At 36.5% G+C, this 26,086-nt stretch overlaps 1 protein-coding gene across 1 annotated transcript in view; it reads left to right on the top strand.

The window, feature by feature from the left end:
- SCY2 (SecY protein transport family protein) overlaps window positions 1-26,086 on the top strand; it is a 220,143-nt gene that overhangs the window by 27,618 nt on the left and 166,439 nt on the right. Inside the window, exon 3 of the mRNA XM_089820529.1 lies at window positions 5,291-5,379. Within this exon, the coding sequence (XP_089676655.1) occupies window positions 5,291-5,379 (89 nt within the window). The remainder of the gene's footprint in view (window positions 1-5,290; window positions 5,380-26,086) is intronic.

Raw genomic sequence — 26,086 nt, 5'->3', positions numbered from 1 at the left:
AAGGTGCGCAAACTCCTAAGTGTCTCACAAAATAAAATAATAAAATAATGCATTAACCTAAGTAAACTTAAATGTAAATAGTAAATACGTATTTACACCAACAATTATATATTTGAGAAACGTGGAGTTGGGCAGATTTGGAAATAGAATGAATATGAGGTTTGGAAATATGAATGGGTACTTGCATTCTTTGAGAGAAATTTCATCATTTTCTTCACAAACAAATAAAAAACAAACAAAAAAAGGCATACAAAGTACTTACAAAACAAAGAAAAGAAAAGAACATACCTCTTGCCTTGACACAAATTGATGACTTTCAACACTCCAATCTTACAAGCAATTTCATTTTTAAGAGGAAGAACCTTTTGCATTTGCAAAGAATGATAGTTTGAATTTATTTATGTTTTTAGAACAAAAATCTAGGGATTCAAATGAACAAATGGAAAGCAAAGAGCAAAAGAATGCACCAAATAAGCAACAAGAAGGAGAAATGCAAACAATACCCAAAACTTACACTTACTTGAGAGCAAAAAACAAATCTTGGAGCAAAAAAGTTAGAATGAAACTCTCTTATTGAAAATCGGGGTTTTCCAATGTATATGCATATAGCATTCAAAATCTTTTAAATATCTTTCACTTGGCCCTAAAATCGCACTTTTCCAGCTCTATTACACATTGAAATGACATTAGAATGAGTCCCTCAAGTGCAGACCGCACTTTTCATTACCCATTACACATTGCATTTTGAGTTTCTCTTGCAAATCGGACTTTCCATTTCTTTTGCATATTGAGTTTGGACATTCAAGTGCAAATCACACTTTTTGGAGGCATTTGCATATTATAAATAAGAGGCTGATTGCCAATCACAGTTTTCCAACTCATTTGCATGTTTATAAATGTGTAATTGTAAAACTTTTAAGGCAGATAGGGCATTTTGGGTTGTATTTACTATTACATGTTGCACTTGGGACCCTAAGAGGAAAATTGGGGATTTAGCAAGCATTTACACCTTGCATTTTACAAGCCAAATGCAAATCACACTTTTTGGTAGCCATTACACATTGCTCAAACATTCAAATGCCCAATTGTGGTTTTGGCCTTTATTTGCATGTTACTTTTTGCATGGAAAATGCAAGTATGAAGTCAATCACACTTTTTAGGAGTGATTGCATATTGTTTTCTTACATACAAATGGGCTAATCATGGCTTTCAAAATGGAATGCATATTTAAACTATCATGCAAAAACCAACCAGCCAAGTAGATTTTTCAGGGAAAACAAGTTTTATCAAGCCAATCGTGGTTTTGAGGGTGAAATACAGAATTGCATCTTGAAGAAATATTAGATGTAACGTGCAGTTGGCCTCCAAAAGTGCGATTTGCCTCTTAAAATGAAGCAAAACAAGCAAAATCAGACTGTTTAGATGGAAATCCATATTTAAAATAAGACATTGCACTTTTCAAGTGCATTTACATATTTCATCAAATACATATGTTGTTCTTTTCACTTGACTTCTAATTTGCATATGTCTAATTGATTCACTTAAGTGAAATCATACTTTTTGGGGTCCATTACATATTAATATATTATACATGACATTTTATGTGTCATGCATAAATGGGTTTAAAAAGTGCACTTTAAGTGATTTAAGTTATAACATAAAGTGCATTTATGATGTCTAAATAGATCAAACAGTGCACTTCATAACTTAAGTGACTTAAGTTATAACTTAAAAGATCAAAAAGTGCAGCTTTATAACTTTAAAACACATTTTAAAGTGATTTTAAGTTATAAATATCAGAATGTGCAACATAACATCAAAATATAAGGTTTGCAATCAGGGTTCTAAAGTCTGATTACACATTCACTTAATATCCTTTGATTGACAACTCCGATTAAGTCCTAAGATAGCTCAAAATGAGTGTGTGAGAGGAAGCAAGAGATTGAAGGAAACAAAAAGACCAAAACAATTAAACAAGCACGCTAAAACACAAAAAAGGATCCCGAAGGCCTAAAAAATCGAGAATATGCTTCTAGATTCGATAATTCTAATCAAGATTACAAAAACAAAAGTAACTTGACTAGAATCTTCCATAAAAAGACTCCTAATATGAATTGGGAAGGATTAATTGATCAATTTTTGCCAACCATATAATGAGTTAACTCAGAGAAATTTGAAACTTAATTGGCAAAGTTTCATTGTGTTGCCTCCGTTTTGTGGTTACAAAATGGAGGACAACACGAAGTAATGTTATGACATTAATCCCAATGTCTTCATGCTAAGTATGAACATAATAATTATTGCAATTATCAAGTATGATGCTTTGTTGAGTTACAATGATTTATTTATACCATCCAATAAATAGCCTTCATTCTTCTTATTCTGGCAGTAATCAAAGCTTAGCTGATATTGCAATAGATAAACATGGATCCCAATATTATGGTGATTGTAGATTACAGATTTTGAACCTTAGAATCATTAGCTGAATAGATTGCTTCAAAATGATAACATTCACGAGTAATGATATATTTCAATAACCTTACAATTTTGTATCTGAAAGAGACTTTACAAAATTGGAATTATTAGGCAGACTAGTGTAGATCCAAGGTCACTGGAACTGTGGATAGTAACCAAGGTTGATCACAAGACCAATGAAGAATAGATAACAAATTAATTCAAAGCAGACTCTTGTTATTTATCATTAGGTCTGTGGTCCTTTCAATAAAAAGGCTAGTTCCCTTCATAATTAGAAGGGGACATTACACATATCCAAATGCAGGAAGTATAAAATCCTTTATGGCCTGTTTGGTTGCTGGAATAGGAATAGAAAATTTGGAATACATTTTCTATTTTCAGTTTGGTTTGTCAATTGGAATAGGGAATAGGAATGCATATTCCCATTTTGCCTGTAAAATGAGCTTATACCCATTCCAAAAAAATGGCTGTTACTGGAATAGCCATTCCTATTCCCCATATGCTTTCCTATTCTCCATTCCTATGCCTGCAACCAAACAGGATATATTTGTTGTAAAAGCAGCCTTGGCATGCTTGTCAACTGTCCATCCTCTACAAACTCCCTGGTATTTTCAATGTTGAACTCTAGAAGCCTTGTGACAATTTTCCTCATAATAGGCAATGTTGGGTAATGTAGGTGCCCCATCTAATTGTGCCATAACTCACATAGATAATCACTGTTCTGAACTTAAGTTGAAATTAGTTCACTTTGTAACCTATATTGGCTTCTGTAACTTCCATAACTTTTGCTATAATTAGGCTAGATCTCTTTGGCCTGGTAAGAACTTTTTTGATCCTTCAATTCAATTGGAAAGCCTTATCCACCACTACCCAAATTGAAAGAAATCTTTTATTAAGACCAAGAACAAGATAAACATTATTTATGTTAAATTTGTGCATGCTTCATGATCATATTAAGGGATTTTTCAAATAGTTTAGACTTGTCCTGGTTTTTTCTTTCCTTTGCATACGCAACAATGACTGATGTTGACAGGACCACCATTTCAACAAACTACATATTTTGCTATCATTGAAGGTTGGGATATTGATGGATTATTTTTAATGCTTCAAAATTCTCTTTTGCACTTTTAAATTCTGAACTAAAGTGATGGTGGTGGAGTTAGTGAAGAAAATGATTGTAATTGCGAGTTATTACTCCCAACTATTTGTCTCTTTGGCATTTAAAATGAGTTTTGTGGAATTGGAGAAAGAGGACAGTGGAATGTTTTTGAATTAGCGACAAAAAGACTTGATTTAGTAGGGCTTCTTTTAGGTTTCTTATATTTGGATGACGAAAGCGAGATACAAAACAGTCATTCTCAAATGTTTAACTGGGCTCTTGGAAGAGAAGGGTTTTTAATGGTCAAAATTAGCTTTAGAATGGAAGAGGTTGAATAAAGATTTCAGAGGCTAAAGGTCTGAACATGAAATGTGAGAATGGTAACAAGTTGAATTTCTTCCTAGGAATGCTGACTTGTGAATTAGTACTGTCACTATTGGGATTTGGACCCAAAGGATAATTTTTTAAAGATCTCCATAAAGGTTCAAAGCTTTGTAGGAATAATATTATGGGAATCAAACATTGATTTTATAAAAGAAATTTTTGTTGTGGATCACATGATTATGCATATATGCTTTAATTGTAACTTGATATAAAATAGATCTTTATGCGAATTCAAACAACATTTGGAATGAATTTAGAAGAGGTAAATGAATAATTTGTGACTATCAGAAATTGATCATAATCTCCAAAATCAGACAATGAAGATTGTTGAATTATAAGAAGGATTTGTTTGGATCCATGATTTGGGAAGTTCCCAAAATGCTTATATCATTCTGCTGCCACGGTTGAAGTCAAATCCCTTTTTAAATTTTGAAATCTTTTGTTTATGAGTGTAGGGGAGGCTCATGGTTTTGAAAGAACTCATTGCTCATGATATCTGTACCTACAAACCAAACTTCCAAAACAGGGGGGATTAATGCTGAAAGGGAAAGTAGAGGTAGATGCATTGAGACACTAGGATCGAGGTATGTTGAATCATTTGTCAATTTTTTTCATCCTTCAAATTTTTAGATTCTTTTCTTTATGTGACTTTGTGGTAAAGAAAAGACTATGCTGACTTGGAACTTCACAAAACCTTTGTCACTTATGATTCAAGCAATGTTATTTCAAATGCATATTTCAAAAGAGTTTTACCTTGACACTTCACTATTCTGCTCTTTCTAGACTGAAATTCGACATTTCAGATGAGACCAAAATAATGAAAATAAAATTATAAAGCTAAAATTTTGTAATTATTAAAGTCTCCCTAAAAGACAATCTGATCATGGACCATTTGTAATAATTCTTAGTTGATTCCGAACACAGGAGTCATGATGAAAGCAATCCTTTGTATAGTTCAGAGTTCCTTGCCACACAAGAAAGCCAAACATACCCCTAGTACAATTGTGGCTTCCAACATATGAGTGGGATACAAGAAGGAAAATATTTGGTGAGGTGGCAGGGGGAAATTAATTTTGTCAGCATCACCTGCAGTATAAGATTAAATGGAGGTTTTTTTTAGCCTTCTTGTTTACACTTATTATGTGTGGCTTGGTGCATTTAGATTACAAATGCTTCTTATGAAAAGTTTGAAATAGTAGGTTAATGTTCTGTGAAGTTTCCATACTAATTAGACCATACAATAATTGTTGATTGTATGGTTATTTTGTGAATTTGGCTGTTTCTAACTTCTAGGCAATAAATTATGTGATTGATATATTCTCTTCTTTGCAGTGGATTCTGGGGACTTATCATCAGAGCTGCCACTTTCTCTTTTCCAGTTGGGTATCACTCCCTACATAACTGCATCGATTACCATACAGGTGAAATTTTGATTTCCATTCAGGAAATTAGTTTTGACATGATGCTTATAGAAGAATTGCCCACATCTTATTGCTAAGTTTTACTTTCATAGAAAGCAAAGTCAGAAGAGATTTCTGAAGTCTGAACTGATCAGTTATTCATATGTGATTTGATTCTATTTTCTTGGTTAAGGTGCTATAGCACTTATTATTGGATTACAAATATTTCTATTTATTAGAAAATCCCTGGACATATTTTCACTGGTGTAGCATAGGTTTACTTTTTAACACAGGATGATAGCAATCCTTTTCATAGGACAACAGTTATATATATAATAGGACCAAAATGGTAAACATAAATGGGCAAGTTGGTTTTGAAAGCTATCGTTTTCTCTGTTAATGCTTACTTCTTCTCTAGCACTTTCCTATCCTCATTGAATATGCCTTCGATTCCTTCACAACTTTCGTCACTTTTGGACTTAAATATAATTTCGATCTATCTTTTTCTCTCTTTAATTTTTGTAAGTAAAGAGGGTTTCAGTTAATGTGGTACTCTCTAGCAAGATATGTAACAGAAGAGCAGTTGGATCTCCAAAATATAAGGAAAGACCAGTCTAATCTGCATGGAAAAATCTTTGAGGAAAAGAAGTACTTATTGGTCTGATTGAAGCTCATAAATGAATAAATAAAATGCTACTGATATCTGATTGACTGGCAACTACATATATTAAATTTTTAGAGGCCCAATATTTGTGAAGATATCTGTTTACATTATAATAGTGCTACCTTAATTTGCATCATCAATCAAGGTAATTTTCCAGTGTTTCATAAAATCATGCTAAAGCATGATGGAAAACCAATCTAGGTGAAAGCAAGGGTAGAAATTATTTCATTTTATACCATGCACAAACTATAAGCTGAAATTGATGGAAAATGGCAATAGCTATTTTTTCCATGATTTTTTAGAGATGGAAGGAAAAATCTGCACAGCCTATTTGTTTTCATCTCTCTTTGCCGTCTTGTTTAGAAGGAAAGTATGGTTCAGCACCATATTTTATAGCCAGCTTCTTCTAAATTGTTTCACTCTGATAAACGATTAGCAGTGTAAGATATTGTCTCAAGTTGCCATCTACTTATGGAAATTTTTTATATTTTAAGCATAAGAACTTCCAACCATTGCTAGAGCTTCAGCTGTTGTTTATTTCACAACCATTTTATCCATTTCTTCTGATCTGTGCAGAGTTGAGGTATTTTATAACATCATTCACCTTATCTCTATGCTCCACCATGTTTGAGGGATGAGTACGGTAGGAGATGACGAGATGTGTTTCTGATAGGTGAGTACTTTTGAGCAATTTTAGGGGGCAATAGGGGATGGCTATTAAAAATAGAGAAATTAAAAAAATACAGAGAAATTTAAAATATTTATATCTTAACATGTTAAACTTTTCATCATAGACATTGTAGAAGCTTTATGCATAATGTTGGACTTGAAGTGAGATATGATATGAGCATTGGAAGATAAATTAACAAATGGCTTGAATTGAGATACCACTTGAATTAAGATATTGGAGCTTGAGTTTGAGTAACTGCTAGTAAAATGGGACGTCTTAGGCAATGTAGCCCCAAGTCCCCAAAAAGTTTCGGGGATGGGGATGGTGGTACCAAGGTAGGGGACGGGTCCCTATGGAGCAAAACCTTATCTTATAGAAGCATTTTCTTTTCACGGGGGTTGTAGCACTGTTTATCATCACACTAATAAATTTCTTGCTTATTGATTTTTCTACTATGGAGCTTGCTTTTAGTTTTTAGGAATAGATGAGAATACAACTTATCCTTGTGTAGTATTCCCCTAAAAATAACGAGGGCCTCTCTACCAATGGGTCATTCAGCCAAATCTAAATTTCTTGTTTGGGTTTGGGTTGAAGTTCCGGTCCAAAGAACCAGTTCACTAGTACAACAAAAGTTTGAAATGGGGTTTGAGTTTGTTAGTACAAAAACATATATACATATATGTATTTATGTATGTATGTATGGATATAGCCTAGAAGCATGAATTAAGATTAGAATGTCACATAGTATCTTAAAAAACAATAAAAATGCCAAAAACTTGTAATTATTAGTATCACATCATCAAAATTTCAAAATAATAATATTGAGTTCAAGTATCATTCTCTTGACTTTCCACGATTGGAACTTTATACTAAGTTTTAATCATCTAATTGATTATCTAAATCCTCATCTTCATCTTCCTCTTCATCGAAGGCATTAGTTGATTCACAAACAGTGCCAATGCCAATGGAATCAGCAGCACCAATAACATTTTCACTTTCCAAAGTCTCAAATGCTTATTACTTTTTCACTGTATAGAGAGCTTGTTTGTAATTAACATGCACCTGAAAAATGTTGAAAAAGTAGCTTGCAACTCCCTTCACGTATTGGAGATATTGTTTAGCGTTTAAAATATAATTTATCACTATAGAGATCTTGCAATTAATTGGGTAGGAGTCATTATCAGCAATTGGATATACAAATTTCATTGGAAGAAATCTTGAGGGATAGTTTTAATTTGATGTAATAAATGTTTGAACTTTAGCAAATTTTATTTTGGTACTATTAAAGATCTTATTCAAATTCTGTAATAATTGTTTCTAGCACTAAATTATAGAATGTTTATCAGTAGAAATGTACTTGATTTGCACTTGGTCTGCCCTGGTTTGACCTGGGTTTGGTTTGGACGAACCAGCCTACTTGGGTTCGAACCTTGGCCGAACCCACGACGATTTGGAGTCGAACCAGGAACCAGATCGAACCTTGGCCAAACCAGGGTACTAGGTAGGCAAACCGAACTTCATAGAGCGAAACACTTCACCTTGTAGGGCACCCATTGTCTTGGTATTGACGAGGGACAAACTCTAGGGAATGTTTGAAGGTTATATGGCCTAGAGAAATATTGCCATAAAAAATAGGTATCTGATTTTTGGAGGTCAATGATTTGTTGGACCAACTTCGGCATGCTACTGTTTTTACAAAGTTCAATAATAAATTTGTCTACGAAGCTGAATTAGGGGATGAATGGAAGAATAGCTTTGAAACAAAACAACGTTGTATGAATGGTTGGGTTCTTCCTTTCGTTTTTGTAAAATACACTTGCTACATTAATGAATGATGTAATGAAGCATTTGTCTCAACCACTTGAAGTCTAGGCAAATTGAAGTGTATGCAATTTGTAAAGTTTTATTGTAAGGAGGCAAGGTTGTTGCCATCTAGAAGTAAAATTGTTTTTGTAAGATATTCCTCTCATGATAATAAATGTATGCACTTGTTCAAGTAGTTAAGAGGTGTGAACATTCGTTTTTAGGCAGGAAATAATTGTTCAAATGGACCATAAATTTGTATAATATGGCTATGTAGAAGACTTGTGGGTTTAGAAGATGTTGCCAGATTTTCAGAAATGTTTCCCATTTGCATATTTTGTAGTGTTTAGGAAATTGTCTGTGTTTTCAGGCCCTTAGCTTTTTCCCGTCATACCTGATGGAGCCCAAATTTTTTTGGGCCTTCATTTGAGGAAAATGCAGCGAACAACCGGCATGAGAGAAGATTCTTGTTCCTGAGCGTAATTTTGTTGCCCAGCATGACATGATTATAATCTGATGATTCTGATCATTAGATGCAAATAAACTTGGTACTGAGGTTGATGGAATAAAAGTGGTGTTGCTGGTGAAAATATGCTGAGGGGTGTTTTGAAAATGAATTAAAAAGTTGAAACTTGTCCTGGCATTACTATTAAAAATAAGAATGACGATGTACACCTTGATGGAATCTAAGCTTTTTGCAAAATCTGAGTCTTCATAATTCATTTCACCAGCAGATACATACAAAGTCATAAATTCAGTCATCATATCAGGTTCAGTGCTGTGTATAAATTCTGAGTTACTCTGGACTGATTTTGAGGAGTGTGTGAAATTTAAATATTAGTCTAAAGTGCCTAAGTGAAGAAGTATCAACATTTTGTAATCCTTAGTCTAGCTATTTGTGTCAGTAAATATGATCTTGATTTGGAAAATCTTTTCAAAGTATCAGACACATTGACATACACACAGTAATGAAACACTCTGCCACAGTCTGTTATGATGCTCAAGATATGATAAAGATTGGCAAACTTCAGCTAGTCACTGGACATCTTCATGACATGTATGAACTATTCTCTGAGGCTTTTGTAATCCTTTAATATATCTTTGGTCCAATACATTGAGAAGTGCCTGCTTGCTGAGTGTCTGGAAATGTTGGCAAATAACTTCAAGAGTAAGGGTCAAAGAGCAGAAACAAAAAATAAAATCTTTTGCCAAAGAGGTGTCTGTTCCAGAGAAGGTAGTTGCAAGCACTGAAATGGGCCTGTCTACATTACCTACAACACCAAGATCAATATCTGGGGAGAATGAGGAGCTGGCATCTAATTTAGATGATGTTTTACCAGATATGAATGTAATGTCAACTCCTAAAACTCCTGCTGCTGAAGAGGGGAGACCCCGATCAAGGAAGAGAAAACACAAGTTTGATCAGTCCATTATTATGCAGGATGAGTGTATGAGAAAACACTTAGAATATACTGATGGCACACTTAGAGTTCAAAGAAAAGTTCCTTGCATGGTTATGGATGTTTGGAAGTCATATGGAGTTTATCGAATAGAACGATTTCTTTCAGAGCCTTCTGTTCCAAGCATGTCTAATGACCTTCGGGAGCTGAATGAGAGAGTCTTAAATGGTCAGGAATAAAAGTATTCAGTCTACAAACAAGGAGTAAAGAGGTCTTTCCAAAACCCTCCTTTGGAATTGGGAGGAACTTCTGAAGAATTGCAAGAAAATGAGCCTGCAAAGGATTTTTACGTGCCTGAAATGAAAAATGTTAGTGATTCTCATGAAGCTATGCTGTGTGACACAGTGACAAATTCTTCTAAGATGGACAGATATAGTGACCTGCAGATAACAGGAACTGGAGACGCATACATGTCATGGGGGCTCCAACGTTAACTTTTCATCAACCCGCATGTAATTATTTTGAATGATTGCAGACGTTTTATGTTTTGTTTTGCAGGGCTGAGTGCGTGGGAGAATATAAGAACCTTCCTACGGCAAGGATACTCATTCGAATATTGCTTTGCATTCCCATGTCCAGGAGCACATCGAACTTATATGTTGAAGTCTGGAGATTTATGCATGAATCAACAGGAATAATCAGAAGTCTCAGATGGGCGCGTAACAGGATATAAATGCTTAGCGATATTGAAATCTATGAAGGAAGGTTGGTCACTTGGGGACTTCATGTAAATGGCGGATATATGCATCAAGCGTGCAGTCGGGTGTAAAGAAGGGAAGGGCTTCATGCGGATGCACTGAATCGAAATTATAAAATATGACATGCTGATTATTGTTTAACGTATATGGAATTGCACAAGGTGTTGGCGGTTGTGTTTTTTTGGCTTAGATTAAAATTATAGGAGCATTGGTTAGTTTTCCTTTATGAAAGGTTGCATCGTTTGGGAAGCAACTGATTGCCCTTTTCATACTCTATAAATATATGGAATGCAAAGCAAATGGGAGAGATACACAATATTCATATTCATTCTTATATTTTAAAGTTTTACCTATCCTATGTGCTGTGATGTATTATATTTTTTAATGGGTAGAGAAGTGAATTTTTGAACTAAGCCCGTGGATTTGAGTTAGTAGGTGGATTTTGTGCGACCCGGATATGTTTGCAATAGATGGATCTTCTGTAAGGAATGTCTTTATTGTGATTTTATTTCCGACATTGTTATTTATTTTAAATTTTGGAGTTTTAAATTATTAATAAGTTGTGTCCTTTATAAATGTTTTTTATTATTTTCTATAAATATTTTAATATTCGGATAAGTGGATTGGGTCGATATTGCATTTTAAATTAGATAAACATAAATATTGTGAAACATTTACTTATTTCTGTATTTATGTCTAATTTGTCTCTGCAGGAGTTAAAGTGCATTTTAGACTAGTTTAAATTGCATTTATATAATTGATCTGTCGCATCTGAATTATTAAAATTGTTTATAGTTAAAATATATTAAACTTTATAAAGTTGTATGTTTTAACTTATAATATTGACTCTGATTGCCCATTTAATTAAGCACTGGTCTTTTACTTCTGATTCATAATCCATATGCTGGCAACTGATTCATTTCTGTCCATTGAAAAATTAATATATTCATTTGTTGCAATCATCTGTAATAATCACTTTTATTTAAAAAACATTCACACAATTATTTACTTTTATTTTAATTTGTAATTTGCAATCTTAAAGCTTTCTATAATTCTTGCTGTTTTGAAAGCTTTCATCGCATTCACGTTCTAATTGATCTGTTTTAAGTGTCTTGGATCTAAGTGTTTCGTCCAGGATCAGGTACACCCACTTTGGTCTTGCAGAATTGGAAGCACAGGGGATTTAGGTCGCATCGATCAATCTCGTCAAGTTGGCCTTAACCAGTTGGATATCCCAGCATCGAGCAGGCAAGGCTTGTAGGATTCCAATCTGCAGTTTTGAGAACCAACAATACCTATGTGGGCCCAATTTGGGTCTTGCTTCATTGTTGGTTTGCTCCTAGGTATGCCTAGGTTGCAAGTTCTTCAATTGAGTGGAATTAGAGCACATACTTCTTTATTTACTTGGTTAGGTGCAAACATTTGGGTGCACAAAAACTTGATAATTTGGTCTATGTACACTCTAACTTTCATTTCTTGTCACATAGGACACTTGAATATAATTGATGACATGACAAAGAATGTAGATCTAAGTTTTGATTGTGCTAATTTAGATGCCACAATTGCATAGCTTGCCGAAGTCTCTATAGATGAGGTAGCTTCTACTCATGATGTAGTTAGTGGGACTGTAACTCCATTTGATTGTGGTTCAAGTGAAGACTGTTAAATTTAATTCTAATTTAAAAACTTTTATTTATTGACATTTTGAGGTTTTAATTTTGTAATGTCCTGTATTCTATCCAACAACTCAATTTATTCCTATTACACCCAGAAACTTGTGTGACGACTAATTTGCTTGTAATTGTATTGAATGGAGGCAAGGATGATGTTGTACGGTGGAAAGAATTGGATGATCATACGTGGAAGGAACTGGATGGTCGTATGTTGAAGGAATTGGATGGCCATATACGGAAGGAACTGGATCGCTGTACAGGGAAGGAATTGGATGGCTATACGAGAAGGAACTGGATGGCCATACAGGAAGGAATTGGACGGCCTTACGGGGAAGGAATCGGATGAAGATACTGGACTTGGAGTGCGTAGTCGTTAATGATGTTGAGCCCTAGTGTAGATGAATGTAATAACATAAACAAGACATTTGTCACTCGCATTGATAAGTGCCAATGCCAATAATTGTAATCAAGTTAAGAAATGTAATTCTCAGACAAAATGGTGCTCCGGATGTGCCAATCTGAAGCAAAGTAATCTAGAGACAAAATAGGATGAGGATTGAATCCCACCGAAACCAGAATAGCCAAGTAGGGAAGATCTTCCACTTTCGAAATGGTGAACAAAGTAGAACTCCAATAGGAATTCAGAGTACCAAGAAATAATCCAAATCGCATACAAACAACTTCCTACATGCCACACATAAATAACCCTTCGGAGAAAACTCTCAAGGGTTTACAAAAGAATGCCGACACGACAAACACCTATGGATAATTAATAAAATTTGGGCCCCTTTATTAAATAATTGAAGGTCCAAATAATATTATTTAAATTTTGGGACCATTAATTGTTTTAAGTTTTTTATTAAAATTGGGGACATGCCAAATATTTTCAATCTTTGCAAATTAATCTATAGAAAGTTTAGAAAAGGGAGTTATAATTCCAATATTTTTTGGAGAATTTTGAAATTTTCCAAATTATTAATATTTTCTCAATCAAATTAAAGAAATTGCCAAGGATTGAATTTTTTTAGGAAAGGTTTATTTTCTGGTCTTCAAAGTAGAGTGGCCAATATCTACAATTTAGTAATTGTTGATCCATAAAATCTTAATACGAGAATTGTACTAGTTTTTTACCAAATTGTAGTAGGGGAGAGTTCTTTGTTAGAGCATCTTCTAATATTTAAGGATCTTAGTATTTAGCTCGCCTTTACCAACAAAGCATTAACTAATGACGATATGCTTAGTTCAACTGTAATTAGTGTACAATATCTGTGATTATTGTTTGCTAATATTGTTTATTTGGCTATTTAATATTTGTTTATAAGCTTTGGATGGTTATAAGTATTAGTTAGTTGAAGGTTGTGTTCATCTTGGAAATTCTTGGGCCTTTTGAAAATTTGTGTATTGTCAAGGAAAGCAATATGATCTAGTTGAATAGATTCTGATCTTTGGCTAACCATCTTTGGTCTTCTTTTGCAATAATTTCCTATATGAAAATATATTTTACTCTGGTATTTGCTATGCATTGTTATTTCTATTATTAATTCATATATCTATCTTTTCTTCTGTTCAAGATAGTTTATCAACTAGTTACAAAAGCAGTTTTCATCAAAAAACTGACTGCCAAAAAAACTAGTGAACAATTCTAAGTATGAAAGATCCTATCTCTATACTACCTATAGAGAATAATAGTATGCTTTACATATGCCTTTAGAACATTGTCATTTGATAGTATATGCCAGGATCCTGTAAACAAAATTTTACATCAAAGATATTGACAAAAATAACATAAACCACATCATTATTATTAATCGCAGCCATCATTAGTATCAACATTGCTTCTGTAATTCCGTGTCCTTTAGCTATCTTCATAGGATTCATCACTCCTTCAGATTTTGTTGTTGGTATTTCCATAGGTGCCATCGTTCCTTGAATCATCTTGAGAATCTTCATTACCTCATACTTCCTGATTTAACATTGTAGTTCCAATTGATTGTACCAAAAAGTTGTGCTTGAGTGTCCTATTCTGAATTTGAAGCTGGATTTTTGTTATTGGGCCATTGGCTCCCATGGCTGTTGTAACATCCCATTTTTCCGGGTCTAAATTAACATCTAACATACTCATAGAATACAGTTATTACTTCAATTTCAAAGGAAGACAGTTATATTAGTCATGTTCATGTGAAAGGGATGGATGGTTAAAAAAAGTTAAACAAAATTTCTTAACTAAGAACTTAAAACACCATCAATGAATTTAATATAGAAAATAAAATCCACATACCTTGGAATATGAATTGATAAATCATTGTAGGGATGCTTCTGCAACCACCCTGGTTAGTCTACAAATACCACTATAACAATATCAAATAATGAATTTCCTTCCAATATCGCTATATCAAAATCTAATGATGATTATCATTAATTACCACTATATCAAATTAGGGCATCACATACCACTGTATCAATTAGGGCATTGATTACTATTGGATCATTTAGGGCTTCTGATACCATCGTATCACTTAGGGCTTCCGATACCACTGATTCAATTAGGGCTTCCAATACAATTGATTCAATTAGGACTTTCGATACCACTATATCATTTAGGGTTCTAGTTACCACTAAATCAATTAGGGCTTTAGATACCACTGTATCATTCCTTTCCTTCCGATTGCTTAACTGTGACAATAACTCAAGATTAGAAAATATTCATATTCGATATTCATATAAATGAAAAACAATCCATAAATCTATCTCTCGCATCTAGGTGTAAAATATCTGCAATGATAAAATAACTCAATTAATCTTACCTTCTTGCATATACATCATAAAAGTAACAATACCTGTTTCCGACAACAATTGAATGTATAGCTTATCTTTGTCTGTTGTACATCCAACAACTTGGGAGGAGGTGAAACATTGTCAGGGGCTTTAACCACCCAACCTCGGACCCTAACTTATTCTCCACACAATCTCTAACGAGAAAGACTCTCCCTACTCAGAATTGGACTTGGAACATCTGTCATCTACCGAGCAATCCTGGTATCTACACCACTAAACTTGACAACAGGAGATTATAATAATAGGATTATGCATGAGCTATTTAATAATTCATATTAAAAATGATAAACATTGATATGTCATAATTGATATTGTTTCATGATATTGCAGATTCCTTTCTCTCACCTCATCACCCATTTCCTTGGCTACATAGCTAGGTGAGTCCTAGGTGTTTGGAATTCTCAGAACAACTAGTTCTGTCAATTATACAAGAAGATTACATGCATCTAGCATTTCACAATCTGTGATTACATGATTATGTTCTTAAAGGATTCCAGGATTTGTTTCTAATTTCCAGTGGCATAATAATTTATGGATCCATACCATGGTTACTTGGCTTCCACTTGCCACAAACAAGGTTAAATCTAAAGGTGGTCAATCTGTAAATATCAAACTAGATATCATCATGATTAATGTTGAGAATTGCTGCTATGAATTTTGATGTTATTGTACTTTTTATTTCAAGTTTTATTGCATTTGGAAAACTCTCCCGTAAGAGATACTATTCAACTCTTTTTAGGATGATTCTGGAAAACTATGAAAGTTCTGAAGAAAATCATTATCAATTAAATAGATTATACAACAAAGCTTATAACACGATCTTGAACAAGAAGGAAGTTTTCTGAGCCTAGCCGACTCTTATAGAAAATCGAATATAACCTGCAATCTATTGTTATGGAATTCATGAAAGCCATCAACAAGTATTCATATCATGATTCCAGTTCTATTATTAATCTCTCTTGACCTAGCCGACCACAATCGGAATTCATAAATCAGAAAGATGGAAGAATAACAGTAACTTGTTATGTATGTGGTTGGTTTTTAGATTGGATCTTGGCCTCTTACCATCCACCAACCAGTATTCTTGCTCAGCTTGATGCACCACCTACTTGTGATGATAATGCGATCCGAAAATAGGCAGGGTTTGAGAAATCCGACTCTCATACTGTGACTTAGAAAGAAATGAGCTTGGCTTGGATTGGAAAAATGCAGCAGAAAGGAAATGAATTGAGAGAGTGATAGAGATGCTGTCGTGGTTGATGTGAGGCTTGATTTGAAGGTTTAGCCATGGCTCCTCGGCTTCTATCGGTTTCAAGAAGTCCATTCGAATTCAAACATTAATTTGATTTGAAAAGAAGAGAAATAAAGAGCGAAAAGAATTGAGGAGGAGTTGAAGAGTTATAAACTTTATTTTATTATTATAATATGTTCTTATATACGTTCACATAAGTCTATTGATGAGGTGACATCATTAGATTATATTATAATAATTTATTGGTGCCATTTCATTTTTATATTTGTGTTCGTATGTAAGTGTTTATTATAATGATAAGATAAAAATTAATAAACAATCTCTAAAGGTATGTATTATATTTTAACTCAATTATTTAATGTTTCTAAATTTATTTACTTAAATAACTCATGCGGGTCCCACAGATGTATCCTGTTTCAAGTTGTTAGGTTCTCAACCCATCTGCCCAGTGATGGTGATGCTTGTGTGCCTAATTCTTTTTTGACAATGCTTCCACCCCACAATGTGTTTTCTGCAAAGAAATTCTTCGTAATTAAATTATATTATCATAATAAATTATCTAATCATAAATAATCATAACGGTTAACCATCTTCTCAATTCCATGAATTCGTGATAAATGATCAACTAACTTGTTATTCTCACTTGAAATTATAATGACTAACCATCTTACCATTTCGCAAGATTATAACAAATTAAACTGCACGAGGATAAACATTTTCTGAACCACTTGGGACATGCCAGCAAAAGAATGCATATGAGATTGCCATTTCAAGTGTTTGTTTTCATCCTTTTGTAAGATCCACACCCACATATCTTTAAGGGAGGGCTCAATAGCAAATGGGATTCCAAGATATCTGACAATGGAATGTGGGTCTGCCCATTGCTAGTTTCTGTCCTTAATCCATTGAGGAGCAGTATCATGCCAACCAATAATAGTACAATTATGGGGGCAAATTTGCTCCTGATGCCAAGCAGTAGAAATGCAATTTGTTAACTACATTATCAACTTTCCCACTGATAGTTCCACAAACAAGGTTGTATCATCTGCAAACTATTCTATAATAAGCTCTCCTTGGTTGGGAAGGGTAAAACCTTTAACAGGAGGGCCAAGTTCCTTTCCTTTGAGAATGAAAGAAGTGCATCTGTAACTAGAACAAACAATGTGAGCGCCAAAGGACACCCTTGCTTGATAGACCTGCCCAAAGGAATTAGTTTTGAGAACTCTCCACTAACTTCTATCACAGTAGAAGTCCTTGAATGGTGGGAACCCCACAGCATTCAAAAGTTCAAGCACAAATTGCTATTCAGTGTCGTCGGTAGAAATTGTGTATCAGCCGACGGGTCCCTTCGGAAAGGTTTTTGTTATGTAGCGACATGTTGTATGTGGCCGACGGACTCCTTCGGGAAAGTTCTTCGGAAAGTATTTATAACCCTTTTGAGAAGCATTGTATTCATGAGATCTTATCATTGAAGCATAATGTAATGTTCTGGCATATGCGAATAATAATCTAAGGAATTCTGCTGTTCGTGTTCATTGTCTGTGTGCAATTCTTAATTAACCTATGCGGTAAACATTTGACGCCGTTGCCCGATGAACCTGGTACGTAGGCAGGCGAATATGACTTAAATGTCGAATCAATTGAACAAAGATAAGAATAAGCTGAAGAAAAAAGATGACATACGCGTTGCACAGGAAAATTTAATTCTGGCTTAGCAGACAGAGCGCTGAAGGAGATTCCAGAAGATTGCCGACGAAAACAGGAGCGCGGAAGGATTGTTGAAGGAGACTCGACAACGGCTTGATTTGGTGGAAGAAGCGAGGGAGGAATTTTTGAACTTGCATACGCCATGGGAAGAGAATCTTGACGGAAGGAGATTGACTCGCACGGCTCAGAGTGCCGAGGAAGCACGAGCGTGGAGTGAACTCTTTGTCTGAGATATACTTCCAGAACGGACAGCTTTTGTTGACGAAACCTCTTCTTCACCAAATAGCGTGGAAGTCAAAAACAGCGCGGGTATTGCAAACAACGCGAGTGTTGAAAAAAGCACTGGTGTTGCAAACAGCGCGGGTGTGCAAAACAACACAAGTGTCCAGAACATCACGGGTGTTGGAAACAACGCGGGTGTGCAAAACAGTGCGGGTGTTCAAAATTGCGTGGGAGCTCAGAACAGCACGGGTGCTCAAAACAGTGCGGGAGTGCAAAATAGCGCAGGTACACAACAAAACCCTCAACATACAGTGATAATGGCAGGTCCAAAAGAAAAGTTGCCTAAATTTGATGGTGATGAAGCAGATGATCCCATTCGACATTGTAAAACATATGAAATGATTTGGAGGGCAAATGGCATAACAGATACAAACGAATGGATCCAACAATTTCTTGCTACCCCACGGGGTGTTGCGATTGATTGGTTTACTGATACTGATCCACAAAAGTTAAACAGTTGGGATAACATTAAGAAGGAGTTCATCGCAGAATTTCAACTTCTGTGCGACGATAATGAAATTGTAGTAGAGATATTCAATACCAAGCAAAAGAAGAATGAAACAGTACGAGTCTTCGCCAGGAGGTTGAAGGACTTAATCAGTAAAATGGAGAATAAGCCGGCAGATGGGCTCCAGAAAAGATCGTTCATTGAAGGCCTTCACTTGAAGTTGTGGAAAAAGATGAAGATCGTGCCACCATCGACATATACTGAAGCATACAATCGGGCATTGAACCTTGAAAGTGAATAGAAGACAAAGAAGAAGAAGAAGACTAGCTCATCCGATTCAGATGACGATGAGCCTTCAGGAGAAGATAGCAGCGACGATGAAGGCAGTAGCAAGAAAGTCCATTCTCTTCAGAAGGACATGCTTCGGATGATGAAAGAGTTAAAAAACATGAACAAGGAGACTAAGGGCAATGACCTATGGTGTACGAAGTGAAAGAAAGAAGGCCATACGAAGGGATCCTTCCCAAAAGATCAATTTTGTGAGATTTGCCAGATTATGGGACACTCAGTAAAGGAATGCCCTTTCAATTTGAAAACAAGAACATCGCAGCAAGTGTTCCTGACGCAGGAGGCATCCCCATCAGGAGGGAACGGGAACACCAGTACGGAAGGTGCCACATCGGGTGGATATAGAAACAACTGACACGGTCAAAACAACAACAATAGCAGCAACAACAATAATGGCGGAAGGATTCGAATTCAATATGATGCCAACAGTCGGCCGATAGTTCAATGCCGCGCATGCAATCTGTGGGGTCACTTCGCCCGAGAGTGCACAACAACAAACACACTGAAGTTGCTATGCCGATGGTGTGGACCTGGCGATCATGATGATGCTAAATGCCCGAAGTTTGGAGTAAACTTGATTACCGTCGGGACGGACGAGGAAGAAGTTCTGGCAATCACTCGGAAGCAGGCAAAGCTATACCCCGATCCGACGGAGGAAAAGAAGAGACTGGAGGAAGTACGGACAGAGATCCGGAGAGCAACACAGATAGAAACGGCACACTTGAAGGACACACCGAGTACCTCCGTACGAAACTGCGCAGAACAGAACACTGTACGGCAAATATTGCAAGTCGAGATACCCGTTAGGATAAATGATCTGTTGCTCACTATGCCTTAGCTCCGATCGGCACTCACAAACATCGTTCCCGCTGCTCAACTACTAGGAGAACATGGAACGAAGTAGGAAAGTGGAGCAAGTACAGTGGACAAAAAGGAGGAGGAAAATGGCGCAAGTGCAGAAGATCCGATGCTGTTAGCTCTTTCATCTGGACGCTATTTGGCGGTTGTTGAAATGGGCATTCTCGAGACTGTGCTAACGGACACGATCGTGGAGGGTCTGGTGTCAATGTGCTACCAGAGGATACCTGGAAAAAGTTGGGACAACCAACATTGTGGCCACCTACCTTCCAGCTGCTAACGGCTGATCAACATGGAATCAAGCCATTGGGAGTACTCACAACACAACCAGTGACGATTGGAACATAACCGTTCCTGTTGGACTTTGTCGTGATCCCACTGAAGTGGAGAGGATATGATGCCATTCTGGGCCGGGGGTGGCTGATACAAGCCAAGGTAAAGCACGATTGGAAAAAAAATACTTTATCACTTGAAAGCAAAGGCCGGAAGTATGTCATCGATCTACACACTCAGATGGTTGGAGAAGAAGCCCTATCGTCGGATTTTGAAGGAGAAGACGATGAGAGGAGGCAGAGTATGGAACCTGATCAGGAGGGAGTCCTACGATTGGAAGGAGATGACGATCTAGATTCAGTAAATGGTCTTTACCACTGGCAGATAGAGGATTACGAGCTCTTTCCAAGTTGTAATATGCTAAGGATCGACAAAGGTAAGAAAGAAGAAGGAAATGAATGTCCGAAGGAACACAGAGAAGCCGAAGGAGGAAATGAATGTCCGAAGGAACACAGAGAAGCCGACGGAGGAAATGAATGTCTGAAGGAACATGGAGAAGCCGAAGGAGGAAATGAATGTTCGAAGCAACACAGAGAAGCCGAAGAAGGAAATGCGGGTATGACTGAAGCTGAAGGAAAGAACATACAGTACGAACTCGAAAGAAGGAAAGATTCTATTGTACGACTGTGCAGGAAGAAAGTATTACGTCGAACCACAGATATAGCAGAAAGGTACCGGCAACAAGGAAGACACACGATACGGTCTGCACAGGCAACAAAGAGGAAAGGTTCAATAAAAGTTGTAGCAGTACAGAGTGAATGTGTTATTGACGGACAGAAGGGGCAGCTGACGGAGTCCATGGCAGCGAGCTTCGAGAACAAACTGGGCGATATGGAGATGGCACAGAACAGGCGTAGCAGGTTTCAACTCGGACAATGGGTGTTGAAGTACAACGACCGAAATGAGATCAAACCAGACAAGTTCAAAGTTAAGCGGGTCGGACCGTATCAAATTCGGGAAGTAGGGGACAATGGAGCAATAAAATTATGGACTTTGGATGGATAGGAAGTGCCTCAGGCGGTGAATGGCTTGAAGCTGAGGGTATACCACGGCCGAAAGACTTTTGCGTCAGAGAATGGCCTTCGGGCGATCCCTTTGTCGTTGCAAACTGACAATGCCGACGGTCGAAGGGAAAACTGACTTTGCTATTGAAAAAAAAAAAAAAAGGAAAAAAAAAAAAAAAAGTGATGAAAAAGCTACTGTATGGATTTTGGAAACAAAGCACCATATGGATTCTTAACTGTTCACCGTACGGTTTTGGAGAAAGTGTACGCTTTTTGCATATTATAAAGTCTGAGAGTGTATGGCTTTTCCTGTATAGAATTTCTAGTTCAGTGTACGGTTTTTCGTGCAGTACAGATTTCATCAAGTTTTTGCATCCTCTTGCCGTACGGCGTACGGATTTTGGAAGAAGCTGAAGTGAAGGCAATGTACGGATTTTTCTGGAGCTTGGAATAGTACGGATTTTAATATGTGATGTACGGATTTTATAACAATAATGCAATGTACGGTTTCTAAGTAAAGGTTACTGTACGGATTTTCTGAGGATTGGTTGTTGCACGGGTTTTAGACATTGTACGGATTTCTAGCAGGAGTCACCGTACGGAGTTCTGGAGTGAAGCTACCGTACGGATTTTTATAGTTAGTTTTTGATAGGCCATCATACGGATTTTAAGCTTGTGTTCTTGTACGGCTTTCTACCTCACCACACGGATGTTATAAAAATCTAAGTACCGTACGGATTTAGCAAAGCACTTGGCGAATGGACTTTCTTGACGTACGGATTTTTCAAGCAAAGCCTAGCATACAGATTTCTGAGACAAAACATGGCATACGGATTTTAAAGTTTTCATTATAGACTAATGCCGTGCGGATTCCATTTGCTGTACTGATTTGTATGGTTCTGAGGTCGCCGTACAGATTTTGCATAATATGGGGTACAATTTTTGCATAATGTGGCGAATTGATTCTATAGGTTTTGGCGTACGGCTTCTACTTGTTATTGCATTCAGACTTTGGAGGACGTTACAAGATATTGCATAAGGAGTCGATACGGTGGTAGGATGCATGGTGTAGCTGTACATTGGTAGCACAAAAGGGTGACAAGAGGTTTTAAAAAAAAAAAAAAAACGTTGACAAATCAAGAATGCTCAGAATGAGTAACGGATGATGCCACAAGGTAGAGGAAGAACTAGCAGTTGCCAGAAAGAGTGTAGAATTGGCAGAACATGACATAAACGGTGTGTTCTGTGCATTTTTCTTTGGGTTTTGGAGTGCTAATTTGGTCTTGGCGGCGAGGGGTAGCGGGGGGTCATTGCCCCCTGGACCCCTAGTCGTTGTGGATATCAGTCGTGAGAGTTTGACTAGTTGAGAAGACTTGGAGCTGCTGTAGGCATGGAGTGTCTGTGTACCAGAGGCACTGAGAGTAGGTGTTGGCTGTGAGGCGGCCTTGGCGGATGCGTAGAGAGCTCGGGAGGAGCTGATCATCTAGTTGGAGGTAGTGTAGTGACACTTGGCTTAGGGTACGGAGGAGTTGGAAGTAGAGAAAGCAGCACAGGTGGCTATCAAGGTCAGCTTGAGGAGTCAGTATTGTGTTAGCAAAGGCTATAGATGCAACGAGATGAATGTGAAAGTGATGTGGTAGATCAATATTGTTGTATTAGTTGTTTGAGTTTTGTTCTCTAGTCATCAGGAGACGACTTTTCTTTTTGGGGGGGATGATGTCGTCGGTAGAAATTGTGTATTGGCCGACAGGTCCCTTCGGAAATTGTGTATTAGCCGACGGGTCCCTTCGGAAAGGAAATTGTGTATTAGCCGACGGGTCCCTTCGGAAAGGTTCTTGTTATGTAACCGACAGGTCCCTTTGGAAAGGTTTTTGTTATGTAGCGACATGTTGTATGTGGCCGACGGACTCCTTCGGGAAAGTTCTTCGGAAAGTATTTATAACCCCTTCGGGAAGCATTGTATTCATGAGATTTTATCATTGAAGCATAATGTAATGTTCTGGCATATGCGAATAATAATCTAAGGAATTATGCTGTTCCTGTTCATGTTCATTGTCTGTGTGCAATTCTTAATTGACCTATGCGGTAAACATTCAGTTCAGTCATAAGCTTTTTTCTAAATCTAGTAAAACCATACAAACATTTTGGCCATCCTCATTTGCGAAGTGCATAGCCTCCCAACTGGTGATCAAATATTCCGAAATAAATCTCCCCTTGATGAAATCCAGTTTTAGTAACTGAAACATGTCATTCAAAATGCCTGAAAATCTCTTGGTGAGTAGTCTAGCAATTACTTTGTAAGACATGTTCAGTAATGTGATAGGTCTCCAGTTTTTAACCAGAAATTTATCCCCTTCTTTAGGGAGAAGTTTGATCAATCCTTTATCAATGTTCTCCCCTAAGGAGCCATGGTCAAAAGTCTCTTCATACACTTGCAATAGTTCCCCAGCTATCCATTCCTTGTTCTCCTTGTAAAATTCAGCTGGGATACCATACATCCCAGGATATTTGGTATTGTCCAAATATCCAATGGTATCTCCTATTTCTTTGCTATCAATCACCTAGCATAGAAGGTTAGCGTGCTCCTTATTAGCATTTCTTGTTACAAGCTGGATGTGTTGTTTTACTGCTTCTATATTCTTGGCCCCTGTACTGAAGTAAAAAGATGGCTGTAGAACTTGGTAAAGGCCTCCAAGATTTCTTGGTTATTTGAAGTCATTCCATTTTCAGTATGTATACCAGAGATCTCCTCCCTGCATTGTTTAACTCTGATGAGATTGAAAAAATATTTGGTTCCTTTATCACCATCTTTGAGCCAATTAGCTTCCACCTTGGTGCTCATCCCTTGAATTTTGAAATTTTGAAGCTTCGTTAATTGATCCTTGGTCTCCATCAATTCTTTTTCCAACTCACAGTCCTGCCCTATGTTTTGTAGAGCCTTTTTAATCTCGTTTAATTTTTTCTGATAATGATTTTCTAATTGCTTTCTATCCTTAGCCTCTTTGGAACCTATGATTTGAAATGTATTTCTCCAAGTTTTGACCATGGAGTCCCATTTATCTCTAGTAGACAACTTAGCATTGCAGAACTTGGAAAGAACGGATATTGTTTTTACAGCTTCCAGGGAGTCTTAATCTTGCAACAATGTAACATTGAGTTCGAAAAGACAGTTCCTTCTGCGCTTCATAATATCAGGAGATCCTCTGTATCTAATGTAAGTAGAGATGGGAGGGTAGTCAGACATGCTGGCCAGGGAAACTGATATGGGTGCTTGTCCTGCCAAATGTCTGCATTCAAATGTAAATTGATGGAGGTAACCCTATCCAACCTACAATAAATTCTGTTATGACTACCCTGATTATTATACCATGTATACCAAATACCATCATACACATTTTTGTTCTCCAAAAGGTCTTTAATATTGAATCTTCTCTCGAGTTTGGACAAAAAAAACAGTTCATTGCCTTTCCACTCATGTCACATCCCAAAGCATGTGTTGTGAGCACCAAAAAGTGTGTCCTTACTCATTTTATAACTATTGGGGCTTAGAGTGGCAATTTTTGCTTGAAAGCACATGATTTTCCTTCCTAAAGCCATGCCTTTACTCCTTTTTGCATGCAATTTTGAAGAGTGGCAATTTGGGCCAGAAAGCATGTGTTTTGGAGTCCAAAAAGTGTGTCTTTATTCATTTTACAAGGCATTTTTGTTTATCCAAGCATGGGCAGTGATTTTTAGATCAAAAGCATGTGTTTTTGACTTGCCAAAATCCACATAATTTGGGCATTTTTGAGAAAAACGGGATTTGCAGCAAAGGATCACTCATTTCATGGTCAATACTCAATGGATTTTTCTCTCCGTAGGGTCGTTTTTGTAGGAAAATCACCCAAATATCACTCTTAGCTATTCAAAAGTGCAGATTTAAGAGGTTTTTGTTCATATTACAGCCCATTTAGGGCATGTTTTGGTCCCAAAATGTCGTGTTTGTCTTCATCAAATCTTCAACTTTTTGGCTCAAGATAATATTTAAAGCATTGTTTATCATTTCCAGCTTGTATACAATCCTTTTCAAGTTGCATATAATGCTTTGGACACCATTTTTAATATTCACTTTTTATTTTATAGTACTTGGTTTTAATATCTCTAATTGGATATTTGCCCCAATTCTTGTAGCATACCTCAGAAATTTTTAAACAAATAAACTCATGCAATGATTTTCAGATTTCACCAGCAAAAACCCATTAAATAGCTAGGTAAAAGAAATCTCAGAATATTATGGCAATAAATCTTCAGCAGAAATACATTTTCAAAAGTAAATTTTCGATGTTAATTGAAGTTCTTCAACAAAATGACCAAGAAATCCAATCATAGATACATTAACTACAACAAGATTGGATAATAGAAAAGATGAACTTGGAATACAATGTGAAACACCTATGCTATGTCTCTAACCAACAATGGGATTCCATCCATTGTCCAAGCTTGAGTGTTTCCATCCTCTCACCTGTTGAATGCTGAAGCTTTCAAAAATAACTCTGCAAGAGAGAAAGTGAAATCCCAATCACAAGACCAAGCATGTTGAAAATGAGCTCTCTTCCCTTTTTAAGCACAAACAGGTGACTCTTTGCATTCGCCTTTCTATTTCTTTATTTCCTTCCTTTTTTAAGATAATACTTTTCTCGCACTTAAGGAAATA

This window comes from Cupressus sempervirens, chromosome 3 (assembly GCF_028749045.1).
Source record: "Cupressus sempervirens isolate cs-2001-9-10 chromosome 3, ASM2874904v1, whole genome shotgun sequence".
In the NCBI taxonomy this organism is placed as follows: Eukaryota; Viridiplantae; Streptophyta; class Pinopsida; order Cupressales; family Cupressaceae; genus Cupressus; species Cupressus sempervirens.
Note: the sequence above shows the minus strand (reverse complement) of the source record. Positions and strands in the feature narration are given on the sequence as shown.